Below are 25,220 nucleotides of genomic sequence, written 5' to 3'. Positions count from 1 at the left end.
GAATGTACTAAATAAAAGCTTAGCATGGGTGTGTCTAGAAATGGAGAGCTCAAGTCCCTTTGGACTCCTGGAGTGTCTCTAATGAAGCATGAAGGTGTTGGGGCCGATATCTTAGAACACAGTGTTCCCTCCCTCATCACCTCTTTTCTTTTTCTCATCCACCAAACAGAGCATAAGAACAGACACCTCTTCAATGGTCAGGAGATCAGCAACAGGGCAGTGTAGAAGGTGGGGAATTTCTAAATTTTTTTTAATCTTTATTTATTTATTTATTTTTTATTTATTTATTTATTTTTTAAGATAACATGCTATATATTTTTTTAATCTTTATTTATTTTTTTTGAGAGAGAGAAATACAGAGCATGAGCAGGGGAGTGACAGAGAGGGAGAGACAGGCTCCAAGCTCTAGGCTGTCAGCACAGAACCCGATGTGGGGCTCGAACTCACAAACTGTGAGATCATGACCTGAGCTGAAGTAGGACACTTCACCGACTGAGCCACCCAGACGTCCCCCCAAAGGTGGGGAATTTCTAAATCCCATAGTCATGTTGTGAATTTATTCCACAATTTTTATTTCTTTGGTCTAAACATTTTTCCACCCCTCCCTATTGCTCTTGCTTTATAGATCTCCACTGCAGTCCTCTTCAGCATCCTCAAATTTCTAGTTTCCTAATTTTTTTCTTTCCTCTCCTTCAGTTGTATCAAGTGGTGTAGGAATAGAACTTGTATACAAGCACATTGGTAAAGAGGAGGGAATAATTAAGTTTTATACACCAAAAGTTATGTGTAGGCATCCCATCACCATGTTTTCATGCATGCATGTATTTTGCTTGCTGTTTCTTAGATGCTTTGCAGGAGAACTCCTGAAACAAAAATTCAGCTGGTGTTAAATCCATTCTCCATAGACTTTTGAACAGGATCAAAGACAAGTGTGAATCCAATGATATATCACTCTTGGTGTTGGTTAAAGAAACAAATACACACGAAACAATAAAGCATGGATTGAATTAACCTACATCTGAATTCTGCTTTATCACTTACTGGTTGTATGGCCCTGAGCAACTTTCTTAACCTCTCTAGGTCTGTGTCCTCCTCTGTAAAATGGGATTAGCTATTCCTTTTTTGCTAATATTATTATTTTGGCTTCCAAACATTTCATACTCTTGGTTATTCTCTGCCTATGTGTCACACTTTGCCTTTTAAAATGTGATATTCAGGGGCACCTGGGTGGCTTGGTCGGTTAAGCGTCCGACTTCGGATCAGGTCATGATCTCACGGTCTGTGAGTTCGAGCCCCACGTCAGGCTCTGTGCTGAGAGCCTGGAGCCTGTTTCAGATTCTGTGTCTCCCTCTCTCTCTCTGCTCCTCCCCTGTTCATGCTCTGTCTCTCTCTGTCTCAAAAATAAATAAACGTTAAAAAAAAATAAAAAAAATAAAAATAAAAATAATATAAAATAAAATGTGATATTCAGAGATGCATGTAATATGAACAAAGTGGCATATAGTAAAACTACACCTTCCTTGTCATGGACACTATACATGTATGAACACATCACAGGTTTGCATTAGCATGATTGCAACCATACACATTGTTGGCTCAGTCGTGGTCAATATCTGCAAGTCTTTTCTCACAAACTGCAGGCACGTCAGGTTCCTCATACCCAACTCTGACTCCTGTCCATCAAATGCAATTAAACTAACCAAAAAATAGGAGTTTGTGTTTATCTCAGTTAAGTTCCATGCTGTTTAAAAAAACAAGAGAAATGTTTCTCACCCACCATACATAGCCCAGCTCTACCAGTTGTCTGTGGTTTGCTGGTCCATGCAAAGGAGAAAAACAGGTGGTAGTCTTAGACAGTGATAGGAGAATGGAAAGTGTGCCAGCAAGAACCAGTGAGCGGTGTCATTTCAGAACATATGAAATATAGAAGCAACTCCTGGCTAATAAAAATTATCTTGTGGGGCATCTGGGTGCCTCAGCTGGCTAGGAGTCCAACTCTTGACCTCAGCTCAGGTCTTGATCTCAGGGTCATAAATTCAAGCCCGCACTGGGTGTGGAGCCTACTTAAAAAAAAAAAAAATTATCTTGGTAGAATCTGTTAATAGTTCTATCTGTCCACCTTCTGCTACCACTTCTCTCTCTCAACTTTTCACAGGACACTCAGAGTTCTATGACTGAGGATCTGAGTCAAGTAGACTTGGGGGAGCATCATGCTTGTGTCATGTACATGCTGTGTGAACCAGACTAAGCTACTTAACCTCCCTGAGCCTCTGCTCTTCTGCAAAATGAGGATAGCATTACCAAGCCTATCTAGTTATGAAGATTGAGTGAGATAAAATTGTTAAAGTGCCTGGCAAAGAGTGGATAGCAAGGAGTGTACTACAGGCAACTGTCCAAAGGGCAGCCTTTGGGAAATCATGGCCTGCAAATTCAAGCTCCTTAGCATGGCATGAGGCCTCTTTGGACATGGCCCTGCCTCTCTTCCCTCCACTCACCACTGTGGCAATTGAAAGACCTACCTATAGTTTCCTGAATATATCTTAAACTTGCATACTTCAATGCCATATTCATACTTTTCTCCCTGGAAGGCTAGCCACAATCCAGTCCAACTAGAAAACTTCTGCTCATCCTCAACATTCACCACAGATATCAGCTCCTATGTGAAGCATGTGTTGGGAGAAAATTCTTCATGGTTCTCTCACATTTCTGCACAAGAGAGGACAGCTTGCAAGAGAGACACCACCTACACTTGGTTCTGGCCTGTCTCTTCAAGGATGTTGGTATAGTAAATAGATGAGGAAGGCAGAGTGTCTCTCTGGGATAAAGGAGAGGCATGCTTACTGCCCATTGTAAGATTTGGGGTTGTTGTTTTTTTTTTTTTTTTTAATATACTTAAATTTTCTTGGAAGACAGTTTTACTTTTTTTTTGTTTATTTATTTATTTTGAGAGACAGAGAACCAGTTGGGGGAGGGGCAGAGAGCGAGGGGCACAGAGGATCCCAAGCAGGCTCTGGGCTGACAACAGAGAGCCCTTTGTGGGGCTGGAACTCACAGACCATGAGATCATGATCTGAGCCATAGTCAGACACTTAACCGACTGAGCCACCCAGATGTCCTGAGGTTTGGGTTTCTTAAGTTTAGGATTCCTCTGTAATACAACCTACTGTATATGCAGGTGACATTTGGGCCATTTTTATACAGCCCTGTGGAGTTTGTGGCTTAGGGAACTGATGCAAAATTGCTGGTACTTTGGCTACTGCTATTGCCATGAGTAATAAACTGTCCTTCATCTCTGACAGGTATTTTGTGTCTTTTACCAGTATTCACAACATGGTAGCAGGCTAACCTGTTAGCAGAGTAAAATCTGAGATCCTTCATACTTCTCGGTAGCATGCTCCCTCCCTTCCCATTTCATCTCCCTGTAGGGGTATACATTTCTTAAACTCTGTTCTCAAATTATCCCAAATATTGCACTTTATCACAATATTCAGTATCTACATACTTTTCTTGTAACTTTTCTTATCTGCGACATCTATCAGTGCCTAGAACACACCGAATTCTCTGTACTTCGCTAAATGAATGAATATGGTCAGTCCTCAGCAGTCCCTTTAAGAGTTTTCTCATTGCTGGTATATATCCAAGGGGATGTCCGGTGCTCTTGGATTCAGTTCTAAATGTCTTGTGCTCTCTTTTGTCACAAACCCTTGATCACCTCCCCTTTCCTGCCCTGGAATGACCACTTCGGTGCTGGTGCCTTATGAGTTACTCCTGGCTCCTGTTTCCACTCTTCTGCTCCAGTAACTAATAACTAGCAACAAATCTTCACCAAAGAGTCCCCCAGGACCTCTTTTCTTAGTTTCCATGTGAGACAACTACGAAGTATAGAAAACTTTTCATTCTATCAAGCAACTTATTGGTTATGCGTTGTTTTACATGCAAATCCACATAAATATGTCCTCTGTATTTTAATCCAAGCCAATGATAGTAAATGTAGACTAGAAAAGTTCATTTCCAAATACTGGACTTTACACTAGTCTCTCCAAGAACTTTCTTTCAATTGCTTTCCATCTATTTAATCAATATTTCAGTATAGTAATGTATTATTTCTTCAGTGAACAAATATCTATTCAGTTCCTCTTAACTGCAAGTCAGTGTCTTTCTCACTTTAAGGAACACAAAGATGAATCAGATATGATTTGTCCCCTCAAAATGTTAGTGATTAAGTATGTATAAGTTACATGCCACAAAAATACCATAAGGTTTAAGACAAAATAACATCTGTGCTGTGCCTGAAAATATAGATAAAATTTAGAAGGCTCTCAATACAGGATGGGGGTGAGGGTAAAGAAAGTACTTAGGTTCAGGGAAGAGGTTCTGCAAAGGCTCATAGTCAGGGCAACTCAAGTGCTATTAGGCAATCATCAGAAGTTTCACTTTGGCCTGAATGTTGAATACATTTAAGAAAAGATTGACTCTAAAGTTGTAATGGTAGGCTGAGGCCAGATCAGGGGTCCATTAGGATTAAGGCATTTGTTATTTAATGAACACTGTGGTTTTTACAGGCAATGAGGGGGCAGTGAAAGTTTTTTGATCAGAAGAAAAACTTGATCACAGGCAAGTTAACCTGGTAGTCACCATACAAATGAATTGGAACATGGAAAGATTGGAAGAGTTAGAAGTCTTTTGAGAGCCCATTCTACTGCAATGGCTCAGGTGAGAGGTACTGAGAGCTAAAACATGGCCAGTAACAGGAGATACTGAGTGGAGACAGATTTTAAAAGATTTCTGGGAGAAAGTTGACAACATGGAGCCCTTGAGTGGGAATGAGTAGATCTTCAAACAAATGTGATTTTGCATAATCCCTTTTAATATCCAACTAGTATTTTTCCAATATCATGAGATATGGGTGCTCAGATATCTTGTTGAAATCAAGATGTGTTTTACTTTTCCTTTTTTCTTGACCTACCTTGATATATGTATTCTTAGCAAATGTGGGCTTCTGCCTTGTCACCACCACTGCCTCCCTTATGCATTTACAACCCTCATTTTTTTATTGTCGTAAAAAAAACCCACATAATATAAATTTATTCTTAACAATTTTAAGTGAGAAGTAAAATACTGTTAACTATATGTATAACAGATTTCTAGAACATTTTCATCTTATGTAACTGAAACTTCATGCCTATTGAACCACAACTCCATTTCCTCCTCCTCTAGCCCCTGGCAACCATCATTCCTCTTTCTGTTTCTATGAGTTTGATTACTTTACAGTTTTTTTTTTAAATTTACTTTTAGGAATCTCTATACTCAACGTGGGGTTCAAACTCATGACCCTGAGATCAAGCCTCACATGCTCCACTAACTAAGCCAGCCAGACACCCCCGTTTATTTTAGATACCTCATATTAGTGGAATCATGCATTATTTGTCCTTTCATGATTGGCTTATTTCACCTAGCATAATGTCTTCAGGGTTCATCCATGTTGTAGCATATGACAGGACTTCTTTTTTAGGGCTGAAAAATATTCCATCACATATATATGTATATACCACATTTTCTTTATCCGTTTATCTGTTGATGCACATTTTGGTTGCTGCCACAGCTTGGCTATTGTGAATAATGCTGCAATGAATGTGGGTGTGCAAATAATTCCTCAAGATCCTATTTTCACTTCTTTTGATACACCCCTGAAAGTAGGATTCCTGGATCATATTATAAGTTCTATTTTTAATTTTTTAAGGGAACTCAATACCATTTTCCATAGCAGCTATACCATTTTATAATTCCACAAATAGTTACCACTCTCTTTTAACATAGTCCATTTCATGGGGTACCTGGGTGGCTCAGTCACTTAAGCGTCCAACTTTGGCTAAGGTCATGATCTTGCGGTTCGTGGGTTCCGGCCCTGCGTCGGGTTCTGTGCCGACTGATGACAGCTTGGAGACTGGAGCCTGCTTCGGATTCTGTGTCTCCCTCTCTCAGCTCCTCCCCCACTCACACTCTCTTTTTTTCTCTCAAAAATAAACATTAAAAATAATAAAATAGTCCATTTCAGAATGTTTCTAATGGCAAAAATTAAGCTCATCATCACTGAGTGATTTCTGAAATCATGAGACAATCATAGCATGTGATCCTTCTCCCAGGGCTGGTCTTCTAATCAACATAGTAGGAGCTCAATAAATATTTGTTAAAAGTTGAACAACTATAGACTTTTGCTGTCTTTTCTCATTCTCTCTGCTTCATAAACATACATAAATGGTCCTAGGATTTCATGGAATCAGAAAATATGCAGATATCAGAGGGTTTAAAGATCATTTGGTATAACTCCATAATTTGATGGGCAAAGTTATGTGATTCCCCCCTCTCCCCCACCACCAAAGTTGGGCCAGCTGACTTGAATTTACTTAATGAAACACCAATCCTTTTTTTTTTTTTTTTTTTTTTTTTTTACTTACCCTCATGTTTCAGTTCTCAAATATTTGGCTCTACTCTTTTCAGCCTGAGAATAATTGTTCTTGTTTCAGAATGTGAGAGCAAAAGGTAGTTGTTTATCAACGAGATTTATCCTTCAAGCAGGAAACTTTGGGAGATTAAATACCAAGGCACTTCCTATCTCTTTCGGGACAAATTTAGGAACTTTTGAAGGAAGTCATTGGAGTCGCCATCAGTATAATCACCAAACAAATTAATCAGATTTGACTCTTAAAAACTTGAATATTCAAAAATTAAGCCCACTTTGAAAGGACAAAGATTGATCACTAGTGGGAATATTTACTTACTAAATAATAATTACAATCATTTTTGGAGCTATGCACAGTTACTTTCCATGGATTATATCACAGCAGCCCATTGGTATTATACTTATTTCCCTTAAATAGATGAAATCTGAAACAATAAATGACTTGTCTATGTAATGCTGAAATTTGAACTCTAGTCTGCGAGACAGCAAAAATCATGTTTTTCATCAATGCTGGAATCTGTGGAGCACTCGAGAACTCTGTAAGAAGCCCTTGAGTAGTATATGCAGCCTGGTACGTGATATAAGACAAGTGTTATACAGGAAGGGAAATGTACCTGTCTGAGAAGACATGTACTGTGTTATTTAAAGAATTATGCTATAAATTCTGAAGCCAACAGAAATAGGTGTTAAAAAACAAAAAAAAAGTAGGAAAAGGAAAATAAAAAGAAAAAATAAGTTTAAAGGTAGAAAGGATTATATAGTAGAAAGGGCAACAAACAAATCAAAGCACATGAATTCTGACTCCCAGCTACAACTAACTAATGAGTGACCTTGGGTATTCTGCAAATTTTACATAATATACTATAATTACATCATCAGAGTAAGTTTATTACCACCTAACACAGGACAGTAAATATATCAGAAAAGTTCCATAGGGTTGTTCAATCTTATTACATTGTGTGTGTGTGTGTGTGTGTGTGTGTGTGTTACACATGTCACATATATTATTTTATTTCATAGTGGATGCAATGCTATTTTCTTCTCCAATGCAACTCAAGGTGCAAAGCCATCCTATAAGAATCAAAGGCCTCTATGATCAATTAAAATGTTAAAAGGAAGGCAAAGTGGCAGTTTTTTTAAAAAAAAGTTCTCCCCCTGCTTTTTAGCTTATCTCTCCCCACCCCCAGCCTTTATACTTCTGATTTAGTCAAGAAAGAGAGTATAAAAGCATCTTATTAGCAATTCTTATGCAGGAAATATGAGCGCTTGGGGTCAATTGAAAGGAAACTGGGAGAAGGGGGAGTCAAGAGGAAGAATGTCACACAATTAGACAATTTAGTTTAGCCACACACAGTTAAGGTATCATGCAAATTTGTGTAAATTTCAGATATTTAAAACATCCTTGCAAGTATTTCGTTTTATTACCTCTAAACACTTTCCCCTTTCCATGAACCTTTATTCTGATGCTTAGAAATAGTTCTAAATTCATCTAAATTATTAGTTAGGTTTTGGAGGCAGTATAGTCAAGGGTATTACTGTTTTACACGGGTTAAAAATTGTTAAACAGGCTGATCCTTATTATAGAAAGCTTCCGGGGAAGGTAGTGCTGCCCTCCCAGCAGATGTTCTAAAACTGTTGATCCTCCCCCGCCCCTTTTTTTCATAAGGAGGATTTGGGGAACATGCTATAGGCAGTGTGTTGGTGTCTTAGTGACAAAAGCTAGATTTCTGTCTGCAGATTTCATTAAGGTTAGCTTTTAGCCTGTGCCCTCATCATGTGCCACAGATTTAATTTTGGATTAGCAAGTGCTAATCCACATGGAAATGCTCTCTATGATCCACATATGTTTAGCAACCTGATTACATTTTTAAATGTACCTTTTAACTCCTCTTGTTATCCTTAATTCTAAGAGATGTGAACAGATTAATAATATTTGTGTCTTTCCTGGTCAGTTTAACTTCTAACCAGGTAGTCTATGGAAAGCCTAGTCCCCCAAGGCAAGCCCAGAGAATCTAAAAATTTCTTGATCTCGCCTCAACTTTTAGGACAGGCCTTTTGTATTCACCGTTCTCATGAATTAAAGGACTTGACTAACTTGAGATACAGATAGTAGAACGTCTCCCTAAAAGGTTAATTATTCATTTCAGGGTACTCTTCGGAGATGTTTTAAGCCAGTGCTGCATCTGATGGGGGCAGGGAGGGTAAAAGCCATCCCCAAATGGGGCTTAGCACCCGGAGATGCCTCCAGTCGAGCTAACAAATCTCCGAAGTGGGAATAGTCAGTTTTCCCTCCACAGGGCCTCGGCGTGTGAGGGAAGGAGGGGGATGGGCAGGGGGCCATCAGGGGAAAAGTCTCCGGCCTTTCCACGTCTCTCAACACCATCCCTCCCCCCACCCGCCTGCTCTTTCCCGGAATCCTAAACAAGCGGGCGGGAGAGGGGCCCCGGGGGATGGCCGGACCTCGAGGCTTGGCCTTTGTGGCTCTGTCCTCGACGGTGGCGGGCAGGCAGGGGGGCGGGGCCGCGGCCGGAGACCCTCAGCCGGGGCTTGACCCCCAGGTGCATTGTCCGGCGGGGCCCGCCCCCTCCCCGCGGGACAGCGACAGGGCCGCCACTGACCCCCTCCTGCCGTCTCCATCCGCCGGCCGCACCGACCTCGCGGTCCCCAGACCAGGGGCCAGATGTAGAAAGTAGTCCCAGGCCGGCAGCGGCGGCGCTGTCCACTCCGCCGCCCCCGCCCCCTCCAGCCGCCGCCTCACTCCGCCCCCAGGCCGGACTCTCGGGTCCCCCCCGCCTCCCGCGAGCGGGTGTCCGTGCGCCGGCCTCGCCGAGACCACAGACACCCGCAGCCGGCCGCGCAGTGCCACGCCACGCCGGACCCCGAGCGGGAAGCCAGGCTGCGCGCGTCCAGCCGCGGCGCGGGGAGAGCCCGGAGGCGGGGGCCGGCAGGAGGACAGCGGCTGCAGGGCGGCCGGGGAGCATGCCCACGCAGCCCAGCTGAATGGCGCCTTCTCTGCGACCCCTCGCCCGGCTGCGACCGCCAGGGATGCTGCTCCGCGCGCTCCTGCTCCTGCTGCTCCTCGGCTCCGGTCCAGGTGGGAGCGCTTTCTTTTGCGTGTCTCTGCGCCTGTGGGGTTGGAGCAGGCGCGAGTGGGCTGGGGAAAGAAGAAACCGGGGCGGGGGGCGGGTGTTGGGGGAGCGGCGGGGTCCTCCGCGGTGCGCTGACCACCGGATCCTGCCCGCTCCCTGCAGCCAGTCGGGAGCCCCTGTTGGAGGCGCGAGCGGCTCGCGGGCGCTGCGGGGGCGCGCGGGCAGAGCTGTGGGCGACTCTCCTGGCGCACGCCCCTCCTCGCAGCGCTCCCTGAGCCGCAGGCTGCAGGGCCGTGGCGCCCGCTGTCCACTCATCCCCCTTTCTCCTCGCGCCATTGTCCGGGCTCCGGCCGCGTCCCAGCGTCCGCTACCAGCCGCAGTTCCGCGCCGCCCGCCCGGGCCGCCGCGGCGCACGTGGCTTTATTTATATTGTTTCCTTAGTGGCAGCCTTGCCACGCAGGGGGCGCCGCGGTTTCTCGAGGCTTCCCCTTTTTGCAGTGGGGTTTCCTCCATGTTTTAGGGCTGGGGGAAAAATGGGTGAACTCAGCGTCCAGGTCAGCGCCCCGAGTGCCCCCATTTTCCAGGATCCAGATCAAGAGAGGAGGAAACAGGAGGGGTGGAATTGGAAAGACAAGAGGGTTGGAAGGTGCGTGGCTGATTTGTGCTCTGGAGGGGAGGAAGGTATTTAAAGAGGTTGCCCCCCCCCCCAAACACACACCCCACCCCTTGTAGCCAGGTGTTTTGGGGCAGGGCCTGAAGTGTGTAAGAATGTGAAGATTCCTCCAAACTCCAGGTTAGCCTTGTGCAAACTTGGATGAACTAATTTTTCTCGTTTGTGTCTGTGTTGGTTTACCCTCAAATAGATAAAAATGTAAAGTGGATGTGGTGGTTGCAGGAGACGGGGAGGAGAGATGTTCAGGAGAACGGGTACAGGTTACAAACCCCCGACTTTCCTCTTCTCTGGACGAATTAGTTTTTGTTAACATGAAAAAAGGATCAAAGTCAGATGTGACTCGGAAACACAATGGGCGCCTTCCGGAGCGGTCCTCGAAGCGCCGGGCTGTTAGGGTCGCTCGAGTAATCCCAGGCATAAGTTAGAGGTCCGCAGCCGTAGCGTGGGAGCGTGACTAGTGTGTAAGTTTCCCGAGGACCTGCCTTGATGAGAAACAGATCAATCCCGGGAATTTGTAATCATGGATTCAGAACATCAGAAGGAAGATTAAATGTCCCAAAACTCCTAACACTCCCCAATCAATATGCCAGACTTTAGCTGGCCTTTGCACCGAATGCAAGAGGTGACAGGGTATTCGGTGGTCATTGCATGCCTTCTCCTGGCAGGGACAGTGTGTTTGCTTAGGATGAAGCCTTTCCTCTTCTCATAAAAAATGTGTATTGGTTGATTAAGCAATCTCCTATCCCTGTTAGACTGTTAGGACCAATTAGTCACGCACTTTTTTCCAGCAGTTGGTGGTTCTAAAAAAAAAAGAAAGAAAGAATAAAAAGAAATAAAAGTTTTCTAATCCGATCACCCCCTGAGTACAATCACCAAGAGTTACCAACATTTCAAAGTTGACTGTCCATTAAATACCTACCTTACTCTGCAGATAGTAAGTAAATGGTTCTCTTTCAAGGAGAGGAGATAGAGTCTTTGCTGTAAAAGGACAGATATAAAGATGCAAACTTGTAATTTGTCACAAAAGATAAACGTACTTCCCAAAGGAGTAGGTGCCAAGGGGTCCAAAACACTTCAAGGGACAAGGAAATAAACTTGCTTGTTCACAGAGTTGGAGTTTTGCTAATGATTTCTTGTAAAATTAGACTTTTACGACTTACTCTGTTCAAGATCTTTTTGACAAGCTTGTAAAAGTAGCAAACAGCTTGTGCTTTCCTGACGATTTTGATACTCTAGCAAGGAACTTGAGAACACGATTCTTACAAGGCAGAGAAGATCATGAAATCTTCCCTATGCTTTTAGAGTGGATGTAAAAGGTGATTTTCTGATTTGTTGAAAAGGTTTGCTGAAGCTTAGATTGGTTTATTAAGGTATTTATAGGGTAACTAATATGGTTTGTTAAACTTTGTCATGTTACACCCTGCATATGTGTGTTACCATTGTGTGTTAAGAAATGATTTTATACCTATAATTCTGGATATGCCCCCCCTTTTTCCTTATAGGAGTGTGGTGCTTTAGTGAACTGTTTTTTATAAAAGAACCACAGGATGTAACTGTCACAAGAAAGGACCCAGTCGTTTTAGATTGCCAGGCTCATGGAGAAGTTCCCATTAAGGTCACATGGTTGAAAAATGGAGCAAAAGTGTCTGAAAATAAACGGATCCAGGTCCTGTCTAACGGCTCGTTATACATCAGTGAAGTGGAAGGCAAGCGAGGAGAGCAGTCTGATGAAGGATTTTATCAGTGCTTGGCAGTGAACAAATATGGAGCCATTCTTAGTCAAAAAGCACATCTTACGTTGTCAAGTAAGTATTTAAATTCTTCGTTGTTTGACACTTTTCATGGCTACATTTTGATGATATTTTTGATACACTATGTGCTAACCCTGAAAATCACACAAACATTAACAATTACCTGGAGTAGTAGATGATGCTAACTAAAGCATGCAGAAAAATTTGAGAAAAAATAAATAAATTTGGATGAGTGATTAAGAACAAAAGTCAGGTTAGGTTTAGAACACCTAAGTCTGTAGAAGTGGCTTTATATAAATTTAAGTGTTTGACATTATGGGAAGAGTTGGTTGTAAAAGTTTGGCTAAAACAGCAAAAGTTCTAAAATCTCATCTTTCGTAAATTAATAATTAAAATTTTAAAATCACAAGCAAATCTTCCTGCTTCGTAGATGGCCCTTGAGTGCTAAATCTTTCTTAAAGCCCAACCTTCCATTTCTCCGAGTGCTTTAAGATCACTCATGTTGCTTTCTAATTGTAGAGAGGGCATTGGCCAGTAATTCTCAAGCCTTTGAAGTATTCCTAGTCTTTTTCTGCTGGGAAAGAAAGAGGTTAAGGCCATTTCCATATTATGCTTAATGGATTTAAACCAGATCTTGCCCCCTTTATTCCAGTTGTCATAAAGTTTGCTGTCTAATGATTTCCTTTGTATGAACAGCCCCATCAGATCAGCCATTTGTCCAAGTGATCCAGTGGTTGGTGTCTGACCTGATATGTTGGGTGTAAAGATGGGCGTAGGATAGACGGGGATCTCCTTGTTCCCACTGAGGCTTTCCACCTTCTCAGGAGATCTAACATGCAGCACTCAAAATGACAATAGGCAGTGTAAATCTTAAAATAACAACTGTATCTTAAAAACAGTTTTTACAGGCATCCTAGCTACATTCTTTTGTTGATCCACAAAAGATAGATTTTGTGCTGCACCAACAAATTGATCATTTACAGGATGAACAATAGGAAGAGGGAGCTCTTAAGATAAAAACTTAATCTTAAGGAACTAGTTTCTTCAGGGCCTACACAGTTGAAATTTAGGGAGGTATTGGCAGGGGTTTTCTAGGTGACTCACTATGCCATAATAGTGTATGGCAATGTATATGCTACCATTGTATTAGTATTTACTTGTGCAATAATGATTAAATGTAGAAAATAAGTTGCAAGCAAGTATGTTTATATTGAAATATGTCAGAAAAGTAGAAGAGTTTCTAATTTTAGCCCTTCCCCAGAGTAGCAAAAAGCTCAGAATTTCTGATAAACTTTCTCTTTTGTTTTCCATAATCAGTGGCCAGTAATCATTTTGTTGTCGAGTGATGTTTTTTTCTGTACTGTGCTGTTTTCAGGACAATGTGCTTTTTATGCTTATGTTTGGTTGATTTAATTTTTGTGTAACATAAAGTTGTTCTATCGAGTTGTAAATTTTTCACCTTTTCAGTGTTGTGGAAAATGTTTCATCCCCAGGAGCTGTAGCTTGTATTTCTTTCCTGGAGAGGAGAGGAACAGGATAGAAAGGTGGAGGGAGGCAGATGGGCCTTGAAAGGATGAAGCATTTATCATGACCACACACTATTTCCAGGACCTCCTTAGAAGCCTGACAAAAAAAAATTCTAGGGCACCGAGAAATACCTTGAACACACACACAGCTTTGAAGTCTGAATAGCATAGTGAGTGTTATTAACAGTGAAACAAATTTAGTGTTGGCTTTTTGAGCATCTATTGATTTTTGTAACTTTGTAAAAAATAATGGATAGTAAATATTAGATGTGAATCATTTTGAAAGCTGTTGTAGTGAGGTTGTTTTCATATAATGAATAGGGGAAAAAAACCTTTCTAGTGAAACTATGTAGAACTTTGCTTTGCTGTTAAATGTCAACTGTAGTCAGTTACAGGGACCACACTTCATAGGCACACATTTTATTTAACTCTGCGGAGGTATTTTGCTAGGACATTGCATTCAGTATTATAGATTTAAAATTAATGCATGCATAGTGGTTTTAGATTTCCCTTTAGAAATTTGAGACTTCTTAGAGATTCTGAATTCACAAAGTTAGTTTTGATATTTAAGAAGCAATGTTCAATGATGTGGGCTCAAATGGCTTTATCCTATGTTCAGAGTAAAGACGTTATACATATTAAACAGGAAGAGGATAGGCATTAAATGGACATTCTGTTTTGCTTTTTTTTTTTTTTTAAGCTAGTTCTCCTAGTTATTGATAGCAGCAGGGTGCAAGTGTGTTCTTTTTATTTTCTAATCAAAGATTTGTCAGCAAAGCATATCTTTTGGCTCAGAAGTGTAATAATACAGCGTCTGAAACTCTAAAACTTTAATCTGCACAAGTTTAGATTTTTAACACACGGGCAATCAAGTCTTGGTTTCTAAACTTAGGAACTAGAAGCTGAAAGTTGCACTCTAGGCAAGAATTCCATTATTCATGTGTAAATTAGGAATTCACAGGGTTAAAAGGTTAGAAACTGGCCAGGATGAGGTTTACCCTTGTGATAAAGAGCAGATGACCCTCATTCATTGGCCAAAGCTTTCATGTAGCTCTTCTGCAAAGTTAGTTATTGCCATGAATTGTTCTTGAGGAATGCAGAAATTCAAATGTGAACAGGCCTTTCCTTAAGTGTCACTATGGAGCCTTATCTCCCAAGCACATCAGAGCTGGCTGCAGGGACAAGGTTCCTCCCCAAAGGCCTGGAGGCTTGCTTTCCTGTTGTTCATCCAAGCACAAAAGAATTTGTCTTAGTTTTTCTAAGGCATCCCATTTTTAAAGGAAAGTATAGGGTTAAAGTAATATTTAGGTTTTTTAAAAAGATAATCCTTTTTATGGATAGGCATTTTAGCTGTTTTACATTTTCATGAAATTAGAATAGAAAGGGGAATGTGTGGGAGGCCCTTCTTCTGGTTGTATGCAAAGCAAGAACAGAGGATTAAGCGGTTTCCTATAAATTTCAGTGTTTTTAGCTTTTGGCAAATCAAATTTTCACTTTCACGGGTGCTAAATCTTCACTCTAAATAACTTAATTTAAATATTTTAGTAGTAAGAAATAATCTGTGGGCATTTTGATGTTTCTTGCATTCTTAACATTAAAGTAAGATAAATTTCATAGGAAAGCATTAGTGTTGTAAAATGGTCTCATATTTCAACAAGTTTAAATGAAGATAAGAGAAGAGACATTTGAGAGAAGTAAAGGAGGAGGCGGGTTGTGTTCTGTGATGTGTAAAAGACTGGCTGTAAGCTAGTGATTGAACAGGAAGCTAGTTGTTTATTTCCTTTCCATAAAAGGTGGAAATTGAAGTCTTTGGATAGAGGGAAAGAGAACATAAAGCTGGTTTATATTTCTTAGGTATTTCAGGACTGTTCACATGGGTGAAAAATAATTTTTAAAGTGAGTATTTGTAGCTGGAAGACCATAGTATTGTAACTTTATGATTTTTTTTTTTCAAAATTTTGAGGTTAGTTTTGGCATCTACAAAGTTGGGGTGGAGGAGGGGGAAGATGGTCTGTTTCTATACCTTTACATGGCAATAGTGATTTCTTTTAAAAGGATGTAGTTTGTTTTCCATGGATAAAATGTTTATCACTTCAGTTTAAATGGAGATGACACTTGAGAGGTTTTTTGGTGTTGTTCTTGTTAGATTAATGAAAAACTGTTCTATGAGTGTGATTTCTGTTTTCAAGAGTAATACATAAATTATAACCCAAAGTCGATGTTGAAATGAGTTCAGACATATTGAGAACATTTAATGATTCACATTAAAAAAAAAAAAAAGGTGGGTGGTTGAAAAGAAAGATAAGCACTGGGAGAGTGTTAGCCTACATTTTGAATTTTATTAATGATCAGGAACCCAAGATGAAGCTTTTTGCTACATTGTTACTTTTTACTGAGATTTGTAGGTGCTGTAAAGGGTAGAGCTTCTCTTACATGTGTGCAATTCACTTCAAGCTCTAATTCAAGAGTAGTAGCAAAAGTAAAGGTCATTTGATTTCAGAAAAATAAGACAGAACTGAGGTATTGAGAGAGACCAATCTACCAACACTGTAGGTAAGGTTTACATGATGCTTTCTGGGATCCAAGGTCTTTAAAGAGAAGCGGTGATAGTTCAGAAGTGTATGTTTAACTTAAAATTTGACCATCTTAAAATTGCTTCAATCAGAGAAGTAAAAGCACATAGAGTTCTACAGGCTTATATACGATGACACTTAGTTCTTTAAGTCTGTCTACTTAAAAGGTTTATCAGGTACCTGATAATCTCTGGGTCATGGAACCAGTTTTTCCCACTTTGCACTTGATTAGTGAGGATCATTTCTCATCGTCAGAAACCTGTAACACTATCTCACTGTTGTTCAAAGTTGTTGGATTTTAAATTTTATAACCAAGCAGGATCCATTAAGGGGTATAATTATGATTTGCTTTAAGATGTATATAAGTTTGTTTATTTTATTTCTGTCCAGCCTCTTAATGGAATTTTGCAAGGGCATTTGGTATGCCCTCTTTTGTCAGCTATCTCTGATTAGTCTAAAGAAAGGGTCTCACTCTCAGCTGTTGTTTGCCAAGGGATTTGTTGTCATTGCTCCTGAATTTAACAGCTGGGCCTATTGATGGAGTCCAAAGCAATTTAAAAGAACACCAAAAAACCAAAGAACAACAACAAAAAAACAAACAAAACACAAGAAACAACCAAATCTTTTAAGCAAGGTGTTAGGTTGAAGGAGTATTTCAATTAATAAATAAATGTATTTGAGGTTACTTTTTTGAAAAGCCTAATATTCCTAGCTACAATTTTGAGAGGTGATTTTTCTCTCTCATAGGCAGATTTGCTCACTTAGGATTGATTACTTTCAGCTTTTAAATTGGCATTTTCTGTGCTCACTTTGGCAGCACATATACTAAATTGGCATTTTCTATTTATATGAAAAATAATAATGTTGGACATTTTGTTGAGGATCATACTTGAATTTTAAGAACAGCTGTGGTTGTGGAGATGTTTTAAGAGAAAACTTAAAAATTGTACCCCAGCTTAAGTTTTCACTTTCAGTCAAGACTATTTTAATATACTTCTGATTTTCCAGACTCTTTAGTAAAGCATTTTTTTAAATCATCATTTAAATTTGGTAAATAAGAGAGTAAGAAGAAGACACAGTTGTGATCACTGAACAATAAATATTGGCAGTTGTCTTAACATGATAGTCTGCACATAGCAGTCTCACAGCCAGCAGTTGCAAAAAAGGTAAAAATGTACTAACTTACCTTCAGTGGCTGTAATTCTGTAGCCAAGTGAATCGCTCCAGGGATATGTATTGCAGAGAATAAAGGTGTCATCCTCACAAAGGTCTCTGACACTAATCTGACAAATACTTTCCTGACTTTTACATTCCTTTTTTCTTTTTTTCACTTCTGGTTCTCAGAAACTGCTTTTGATGAGCTTTAAAAGCAAAATTCTTATAGGCTGAGCAAAAGGCATGACTTAAAAATGTTTATTCTTTCAGTTTCTGGAGGGTTTGCCCTTTATGCATGTTTGTGTGTATTTGTCTGTGTATGTATATGTATGTATGTATTGCTTTAGCATTTGTGATTGGATTAATCAAGTGACTATTGGAGAATACAATCATTATCAGGGTTCTGGTTTCAAACTTGTATCCTCACTGAGCTTATTTCTAAGGGACTGATGGAAGGGAAATTTTCTTTTAAAGATTCACTTTATGAAATGATAGTAAATCCCCATTTAAAATAGTGTGATCGTTTTTGTGTGTGCTTTTTTAATGATGCTGCTTTATATGGACTACTTTCTCTAAATCATATTCTTTTGGAGTGATCCTCCACAAAGGCCTTTGTATTATTTTGTGGTCTTTTTGGTACTACTCAAAATGGATCTTTCACTCCACCAACCTTAAAAAACAATAACAACAAAAAAGATACTGTATTTCCTGTGGATTGCATTTCTCAGGGTTTCTCAGCTTTGGTGCGATTGACATTTGGAGCTAGGTAATTCTTCATTGCGGAAGCTGCCTTACGCAATGTAGGATGTACATCAGCATCCCTGGTCTGTGCATACCAGATGCCAGCAGCACCCCTTCCCAGTTGTGAAAACCAAAAAACGCGTTGTGGGAAGCAAAACCACCCCTGGTTGAGAACTACTGGTGTTTCTGACAGAGGTGCAAAACTTTCCAAGTGATATTGGGCCATTACTTATTTTAATGGTGTCTGTTTTATGCTTGATAATCTACTTTTTTTGGGTGTTAACAGCACTAAATTTATTGATTGAAGAAGTAGTTACTATTTTTAAGTATTGTGAAGGAAGCTTGATTAAGAAAAATGTGTTTGGGTCATTTTTTGTCTGAGTGTGAGTGATGTCGTCTCTCCATTCCTTATTCACACAAGGTACATTTAAGCCTGCTATTAAGACTTCACTCTTCTATAGGTCCATTCATTTTGATTGTAGTATTTAGATCTTTTCTTGAGGATATCTAGTCAAAGAATAAATGGAAATTGCAGTGAACCCTGTTTATTCAGTGCATTTTATTTTCTTGATGTGCTGGGCATGGTAGTTGAAAAAATACGATAAATCTCCATGTGTGGTAAATATTAAAAAAACATCTTTTGTGATGATCTGCATGGACACAAGTAAAACTGTATGAGGTTAACAGCCCAGAGAATAACATTTGCTGTGTGGTAGGTGGTTCTTTGAGTGAATGGTGAACAGAAATCTTTTCAGCTGACTCAACAGTACCAGAGACTGACTTTGGGCAGAAACAATTTAACTTTCTCTAGATAATGATGTAAAGATGGTAGTGTCTTGAGAGGGAATCAAGGGTAAGTAAAGGGAAAATAATTAGACACTATAGTATGTTAACTAGCACACAGAAAGTTGCAGGCAAATTTTGAGTGGTTATTATGAAGTACTTGTTTTAGATTACTTGATAGCAGTGGGTGGGGATTTCATATTCTTCATCTTTCTCAAAGTATCACTCTTTGTGTTTGGCTTTCGTTTTGGTTAGCTATTTATGCTAGTTAATATTGCTGTATGCAGTTAGTCAGCTGTAGGGCCAGTAGCCACTGGTTGCCCAAGTGGCCATTGAGATGGATGAAGGAGGGAGCATAATCTTTTCATGAGTGGCTCTAGTGCTGAGCAAGGATGGCTGAACATTAGCTTTGTGTGTTCTACTCCAAAAAAAGTGCTTGGAGTAGAACAAATCATCAGTTCAAATTAGAAGAGAAAAATGCACATTCCCTTATGTTTAAGGAAAATAGTATTCATGTCAAAATAGAATTTTAGTGTTCTTCAGTTCTTGTTTTCTTATTCTTGTAGTCATTTCATAAAGAAACTATGAAGTTGACAGGTGCCAATAACTTGTAAATATTCTTAATGCTGCTATAGATTTGAAATGAACCAAGCAAGCTTGGTTCTAACTTTATTTTTTTTTCAACGTTTTTTATTTATTTTTGGGACAGAGAGAGACAGAGCATGAACGGGGGAGGGGCAGAGAGAGAGGGAGACACAGAATCGGAAACAGGCTCCAGGCTCCGAGCCATCAGCCCAGAGCCTGACGCGGGGCTCGAACTCACGGACCGCGAGATTGTGACCTGGCTGAAGTCGGACGCTTAACCGACTGCGCCACCCAGGCGCCCCTCTAACTTTATTTTTTTAATATTTATGTACTTATTTTTGAGAGAGAGAAAATCCCAAGCAGGCTCCATGCTATCAGTGCAGAGCGCGCCGCAGGTCTCAATCCCACGAACCGTTAGATCATGACCTGAGCTGAAATCAAGAGTCAGATGCTTAACTGACTACCCACCCAAGTGTCCCCCTGCTGCTATGTTTTTCAGTTCAGTTGCTCAGAGCAGTGGTGGAAAAGCAGAAGGACAAAAGACCAAAGAACCAATCATTTATTTCTTCTCCATTGCTGGTGACTTATATGACTGTAGACAAATCACTTAATCATTCTGATCCCTACCTGTCTATATGTAAAACTGGGTAGTTGGGGGGGAAAAAAGGAGGGGGGGATGGATGTTGAGCAACACAGTACTCTTATTTTTGTAATTCAGTTATTGTAATTCTAAGTAAATGGCCAATAAATTATATTTTTTACAAGACTGAGTCCAATCATACATTGTAAGAGAATGATTTAAGTCATTGAGAGAAAATTAAAACAGCTTGACCATTATTTAACTTAGTACTTTTAAGAATTCATAGTATTGCTGTGAATCATAGGGGAATCTGTTTTGGTGGGTGGGGGGAGTCTTAAACCAATACTGATTCATTTGAATTAGTACTGTTTTTAAGTACTATTTTTAATAGTACTATTTTTAAGTACTATTTTTAAGTATTTATTTTATAGAAAAATAAGTTACTTTGGCAGTGGGCAGTTCAGAATAGTTGGGCCCTTTGAAGGTTGGCATAGTATATGAAAGATGTAACTTCACAAATGTGTCTGGTTTTGCTAACAATTAATAGTGTATTCTGATATTTATTGACTCTTTTAAAAAAAATAGTGCTAGTTTCATCTTAACAGCTTTGCTAGTATATTAGTGTTTTAGTAGAAATAGATTATGCTGCCTCCTCCCACCCACCACCAATTCCTATTAAGAATGATAAGGTTTAATTTTCCCCCCAGCCTTCAAACTGAGTTAGCTTGAGTCCCTCTGATTGGATTTAAAGTAACTCCAATTAAAATATTGACCTCAAAGTGAACACATAATAAGAAAAAAATGCTTTGATGTTGGTATTGCTGTTTTGGTATTTCTTTTTAAAAGAGAGATGACAACTTTTTAAAAATAATTTTAACAGTTAAATATATTTACTGGTTTTTAAAAATAAAGCTCATTTTTTTATGTGTTCTAGAAACATATGCTTAACATATGTTTTATATGTTAAATAAAGCTCATTTTTATATGTTCCATGCTGTCCTAGTAATACTTTTATCATAATTTTACTTGAGGGATCAACTTCAGTAAAGCAGCAAGATTACCAAAAAGTTTCACCAGAATATTATTAGAGTTATCCCAGTGATGGAATACGATTTCTTCAAAACCTGCAAGGATCTTTACCTGGATGATTTGCCACATTTTTAGAAATCTGTGATAATATATGAAAGATAGTATACCAGTAGGAGAAACTTGGTGAAATTTAAGTTTAATTTTCAGTCCACCAGATGTCTGCTTGGAAGCTATGATATTTAAGGAGAGAATTTTACTGCTTAGGAAATGGTACACTGAGAAATTACAAGTGAATCCACAGTTGGTCAGTAGAGAAGTGACTGATTTCTTATACTAGAATTGACTCTTCTCAGGACAAAAAGAAGCTGACAATCAGAAGTTTTGCCCTGTTAAACAATTTTCAGAAGGGAATGACATTTTTAAAAAATGGAATGAAAGACCAAGAGAAAGTACATTATTAGTTTTCTGATTTCCAAACTTTTAAAGACTTGTTAAGATACTGGCCATGAGCATTTTGAAGAGATAAGATTTTCTGAAACCTATAGTCAGTAGAAAGTCCTTGCTCCCTAATTTGTCTTGCGGTATCATTTAGCATTCCTTCAACATGAGTTAAGATCAAACTTGTAGTCATAGAAATTTCTATTTCGCCAATAAGGATTATGAAGTTGGAAGGAGTACCTTGCCCAGGGGTACAGATGCTAGATCTGGGACCAGAGCTCAGGTTAGCTTAGAGTCTAGTCATGAATTTGCAGTGTTTAAGTTAAAGATTTTCTGGGATGCCTGTGTGGCTCAGTTGGTTAAGCGTTCCGACTTTGGCTCAGGTCATGATCTCACGGATCATGGGTTTGAGCCCTGTGTCGGGCTCTGTGCTGACAGCTCAGAGCCTGGAGCCTGCTTTGGATTCTGTGTCTCCCTCCCTTTCTCTCCCCTCTCCTGTTCTTGCTCTGTCTCTCAAAAATAAGTAAACATTTAAAAAAATTTTTATCCTATGTATTATGTGGAAATGTATCCTTCTATATTCAAATATATTTCATCTAGTCCGGAATATAGAAAAGAGAATGGTAATGGAACTGACCCTGATATTAAAGACACTTCTTTAATTTCGTAATATTTATTTTGAAAGTATGACTTTGGGGTGCCTGGATGGCTTAGTTGGTGAAGTGTTCAACTCTTGGTTTAGGCTCAGGTCTTTATCTTGTGGTTCTTGAGATCCAGCTCCATCTGGCTCTGTGTTGACAGCATGGGGCCTGCTTGAGATACTCTCTCTCCCCTTGTCTCTCTGCCCGTCCCCTGCTCACGCTCTTTTGTGCTTGTGTATCCTCTTTCTCTCAAAAATAAATAAACTTTTTTTTTTAAGAATGACTGAAAAAAAACAAAGTATGACTTGGGGTGCCCGAACGGCTGAGTCATTTGAGCATTTGACTTCTGCTTAGATCAAGATCTCTTGGTTCCTGAGTTTGAGCTCCCCGATTGGGCTCACTGCTGTCGTGCAGAGCCCGTTGTGGATCCTCTGTCCCCCTCTCTCTCTGCCCCTCCCCTGCTCACACACCACACTCTCTCTCTCAAAAAAAGAAAAGTATGACTTTATCAATGCACAACTCACCCTTTACTACTGTATTTGTATAAGGTTTTGTTGTTGATGGTGATGTAGTAAATAGGCAATTTTGAAATAAAATCACTAATGTGTTTCTATTTAAAATGTCCTGTAACGCTTCATGGAATTTCTTTTCCTGTGTAGAACCTCAGTGCAGTGAGATTGACGTCCAGTCCTTTTAGAAGTTTGGCAGTTGATATATTTGTACAAATGGAAGTTTGAGCTAAAGCAGTGGTTTTCAATGTATTTTTAAATAACTCCAATGGAGTGAGGCTCTTTCATAGTCAAAAGGTTGAGATTTGGGGTGTGTGGGTGGCTCAGTTGGTTAAGTATCTGACTTTTGATTTCAGCTCAGGTCATGATCTCATGGTTTGTGAGATCCAGCCCTGAGTTGCACTCTGTGCTGACAGTGTGGCACCTACTTGGGATTCTCTCCCTCCTTCTCTTCTCTCTCTCCCCTGCTCTCTGTCTCTCTCACACACGCACTCCCTCTCTCTCAAAATAAATAAACACTTAAAAAAGAAAAAAAAGGTTGAGATTTAAATAAATGGTTGATTATGTGTCATTATTATTATCTCCTGGAAAGATGGGCATAGTGATAGCCTATGTGTAGCATGGAAATTTTCTTAGTAGCAGTTTTATTGAGCTAGAATGCATAGATCACAAATTTCACCTTTTGAAAGTATTTATTATTCTTTGGGTTTTATGCATCTGTCACCACTAATTCAAGAATATATTCATCACCCCAAAAAGAAACCCCACACCTCCTGGTTGTCCCTTCACCTACACACTGGAACCACTAATCTAATTTCTCTCTCTGGGTTTGCCTATTCTGGATGTATCATAAAAATAGAATTGTACAGTTTGTGGAGTTTTGTGTCTGGTTTCTTTCACTTAGGATAATATTTTCAAGGTTCATCCATGTTGTAGTATGTATCAGTACTTCATTTTCATGGTTGAATAAGATTCCATTGTATCATGCACCGCATTATATTAGTCTAGTCATCTGTTGATGAACAATTGGATTGTTCCTTCTTTTAGCTATTGTAAGGAATTCTGCAGTGAACATGGGCATGCAATTATCTGAGTCCCTGTTTTCACTTCTTTTGGGCATATGCCTAGGAGTGGAATTGCTAGATTATATGGTAATTCTACATTTAACCTTTTGGGGAGCCACCTAACAGTTTTCCATAGTCCCTGCACCATTTTATATTCCCACCACTAATGTGCAAGGGATTTAGTTTTTCCATGGCCTCACCAATACTTGTTATTTTCCTTATTATTATTATTATCATTATCCTATAGTAAATGTGAAGTGTTATCTCATTGTGGCTTTGATCTGCATTTCACTAATGACTAGTGATCTTTTCATGTATTTATTGGCCATTTGTAAATTTTTTTTTTGGAGAAGTATCTACTGCCCTTTTTTAAAAGTAGGTTGTTGATTTTTTGTTGTTGGGTTGTAGTAGTTTTTGTTTGTTTGTTTTACATATTCTGGATATTAAACCCTTATCACTTTTATGATTTGCAAATATTTTCTCCAATTCTGTATTTTGTCATTTCACTTTTTTGATCACTTTCTGGTTAATGTCCTTTGATGCACAAAGTTTTTAATTTTTATTAAATCCAATTTATTTTTTCTTTTGTTGCTTATGCTTTGTTATACCCAAGAATCCATTGCCAAATCCAGTGGTAGGAATCCAACTTCACACTTTTGCATGTGGAAATCCAGTTGTTCCAGAACTGTTCACTGAAGAGACTATTCATCCCTTGTTTTTATTATTATTATTTTTTTATTAAGAGAGCACAAGCAAGGGAAAGGGGCAGAAGGAGAGAGAGAGAATCTTAAGCAGGCTCCATGCTCAGCACAAAGCTGGATGCAGAGCTCCATCCCATGACCCATGAGATCATGACCCAAGCAGAAATCAAGAGTTGGCCACTTAACCGACTGCATGACCCAGGCATCCCTATTCATTCCTTATTGAATGGACTTGGCACCTTTGTTGAAATCTATTAGCCATAGACATGTAGGATTTATTTCTGGACTCTTGCTTCTATTCTGTTGGTCTGTATGTCTGCCTTTATGCCAGTACCATACTATTTTGATTATTGCAGTGTGAAGTAAGTTTTAAATTAGGAAACGTGAATATTCCAAATTTGGTCTTTCTTAAGACTATTTTGACTGTTCATAGCCCCCTGCACGTCTACGAATTTTATGATTGGCTTCCCATTTCTGCATAAAAGAATCTTAGAATTTTGATTTGGATTGCTTTGAATGTGTAGAAAACTTGGGTAATACTGATATCTCAATAATATTAATTATAATTAATTAATAACAACATATTATTGGAAAAGTCCATGTATTCAGGTCTTTATTTTCATTCAGCAGTGTTTCATAGTTTTCAGTCTGCAAATCTTTCACCTTTTTAATGAAATTTATTCCTAGGTATTTTATTCTTTAAGATGCTTCTGTAAAATGGAATAGTTGACTGCTGGTGTGTGTAAGCCCAATGGCTTTATGTGTGTTGATCTCATACCCCATAACTCGTCTGAATACATTTATTAGCTTTAGTAGCTTTCTTGTTGGTTCTTTGGAATTTTCCATATATAGAATCATGTTATCTGTGAACGATATAATTTTACTTTTTTTTTTTTTTTCTGGTTTGGATGCCTCTTACATC

At 39.4% G+C, this 25,220-nt stretch overlaps 1 protein-coding gene across 1 annotated transcript in view; it reads left to right on the top strand.

The window, feature by feature from the left end:
- Positions 1-9,260: 9,260 nt before the first annotated feature.
- Positions 9,261-25,220, top strand: part of PRTG (protogenin) — a 125,039-nt gene continuing 109,079 nt past the window's right edge. Inside the window, exons 1-2 of the mRNA XM_049613670.1 lie at positions 9,261-9,554; positions 11,725-12,027. Coding sequence (XP_049469627.1) covers positions 9,461-9,554; positions 11,725-12,027 — 397 coding nt within the window. The 5' untranslated portion in view covers positions 9,261-9,460. The remainder of the gene's footprint in view (positions 9,555-11,724; positions 12,028-25,220) is intronic.

Source organism: Panthera uncia, assembly GCF_023721935.1.
Source record: "Panthera uncia isolate 11264 chromosome B3 unlocalized genomic scaffold, Puncia_PCG_1.0 HiC_scaffold_1, whole genome shotgun sequence".
Taxonomy (NCBI): Eukaryota; Metazoa; Chordata; class Mammalia; order Carnivora; family Felidae; genus Panthera; species Panthera uncia.
Note: the sequence above shows the minus strand (reverse complement) of the source record. Positions and strands in the feature narration are given on the sequence as shown.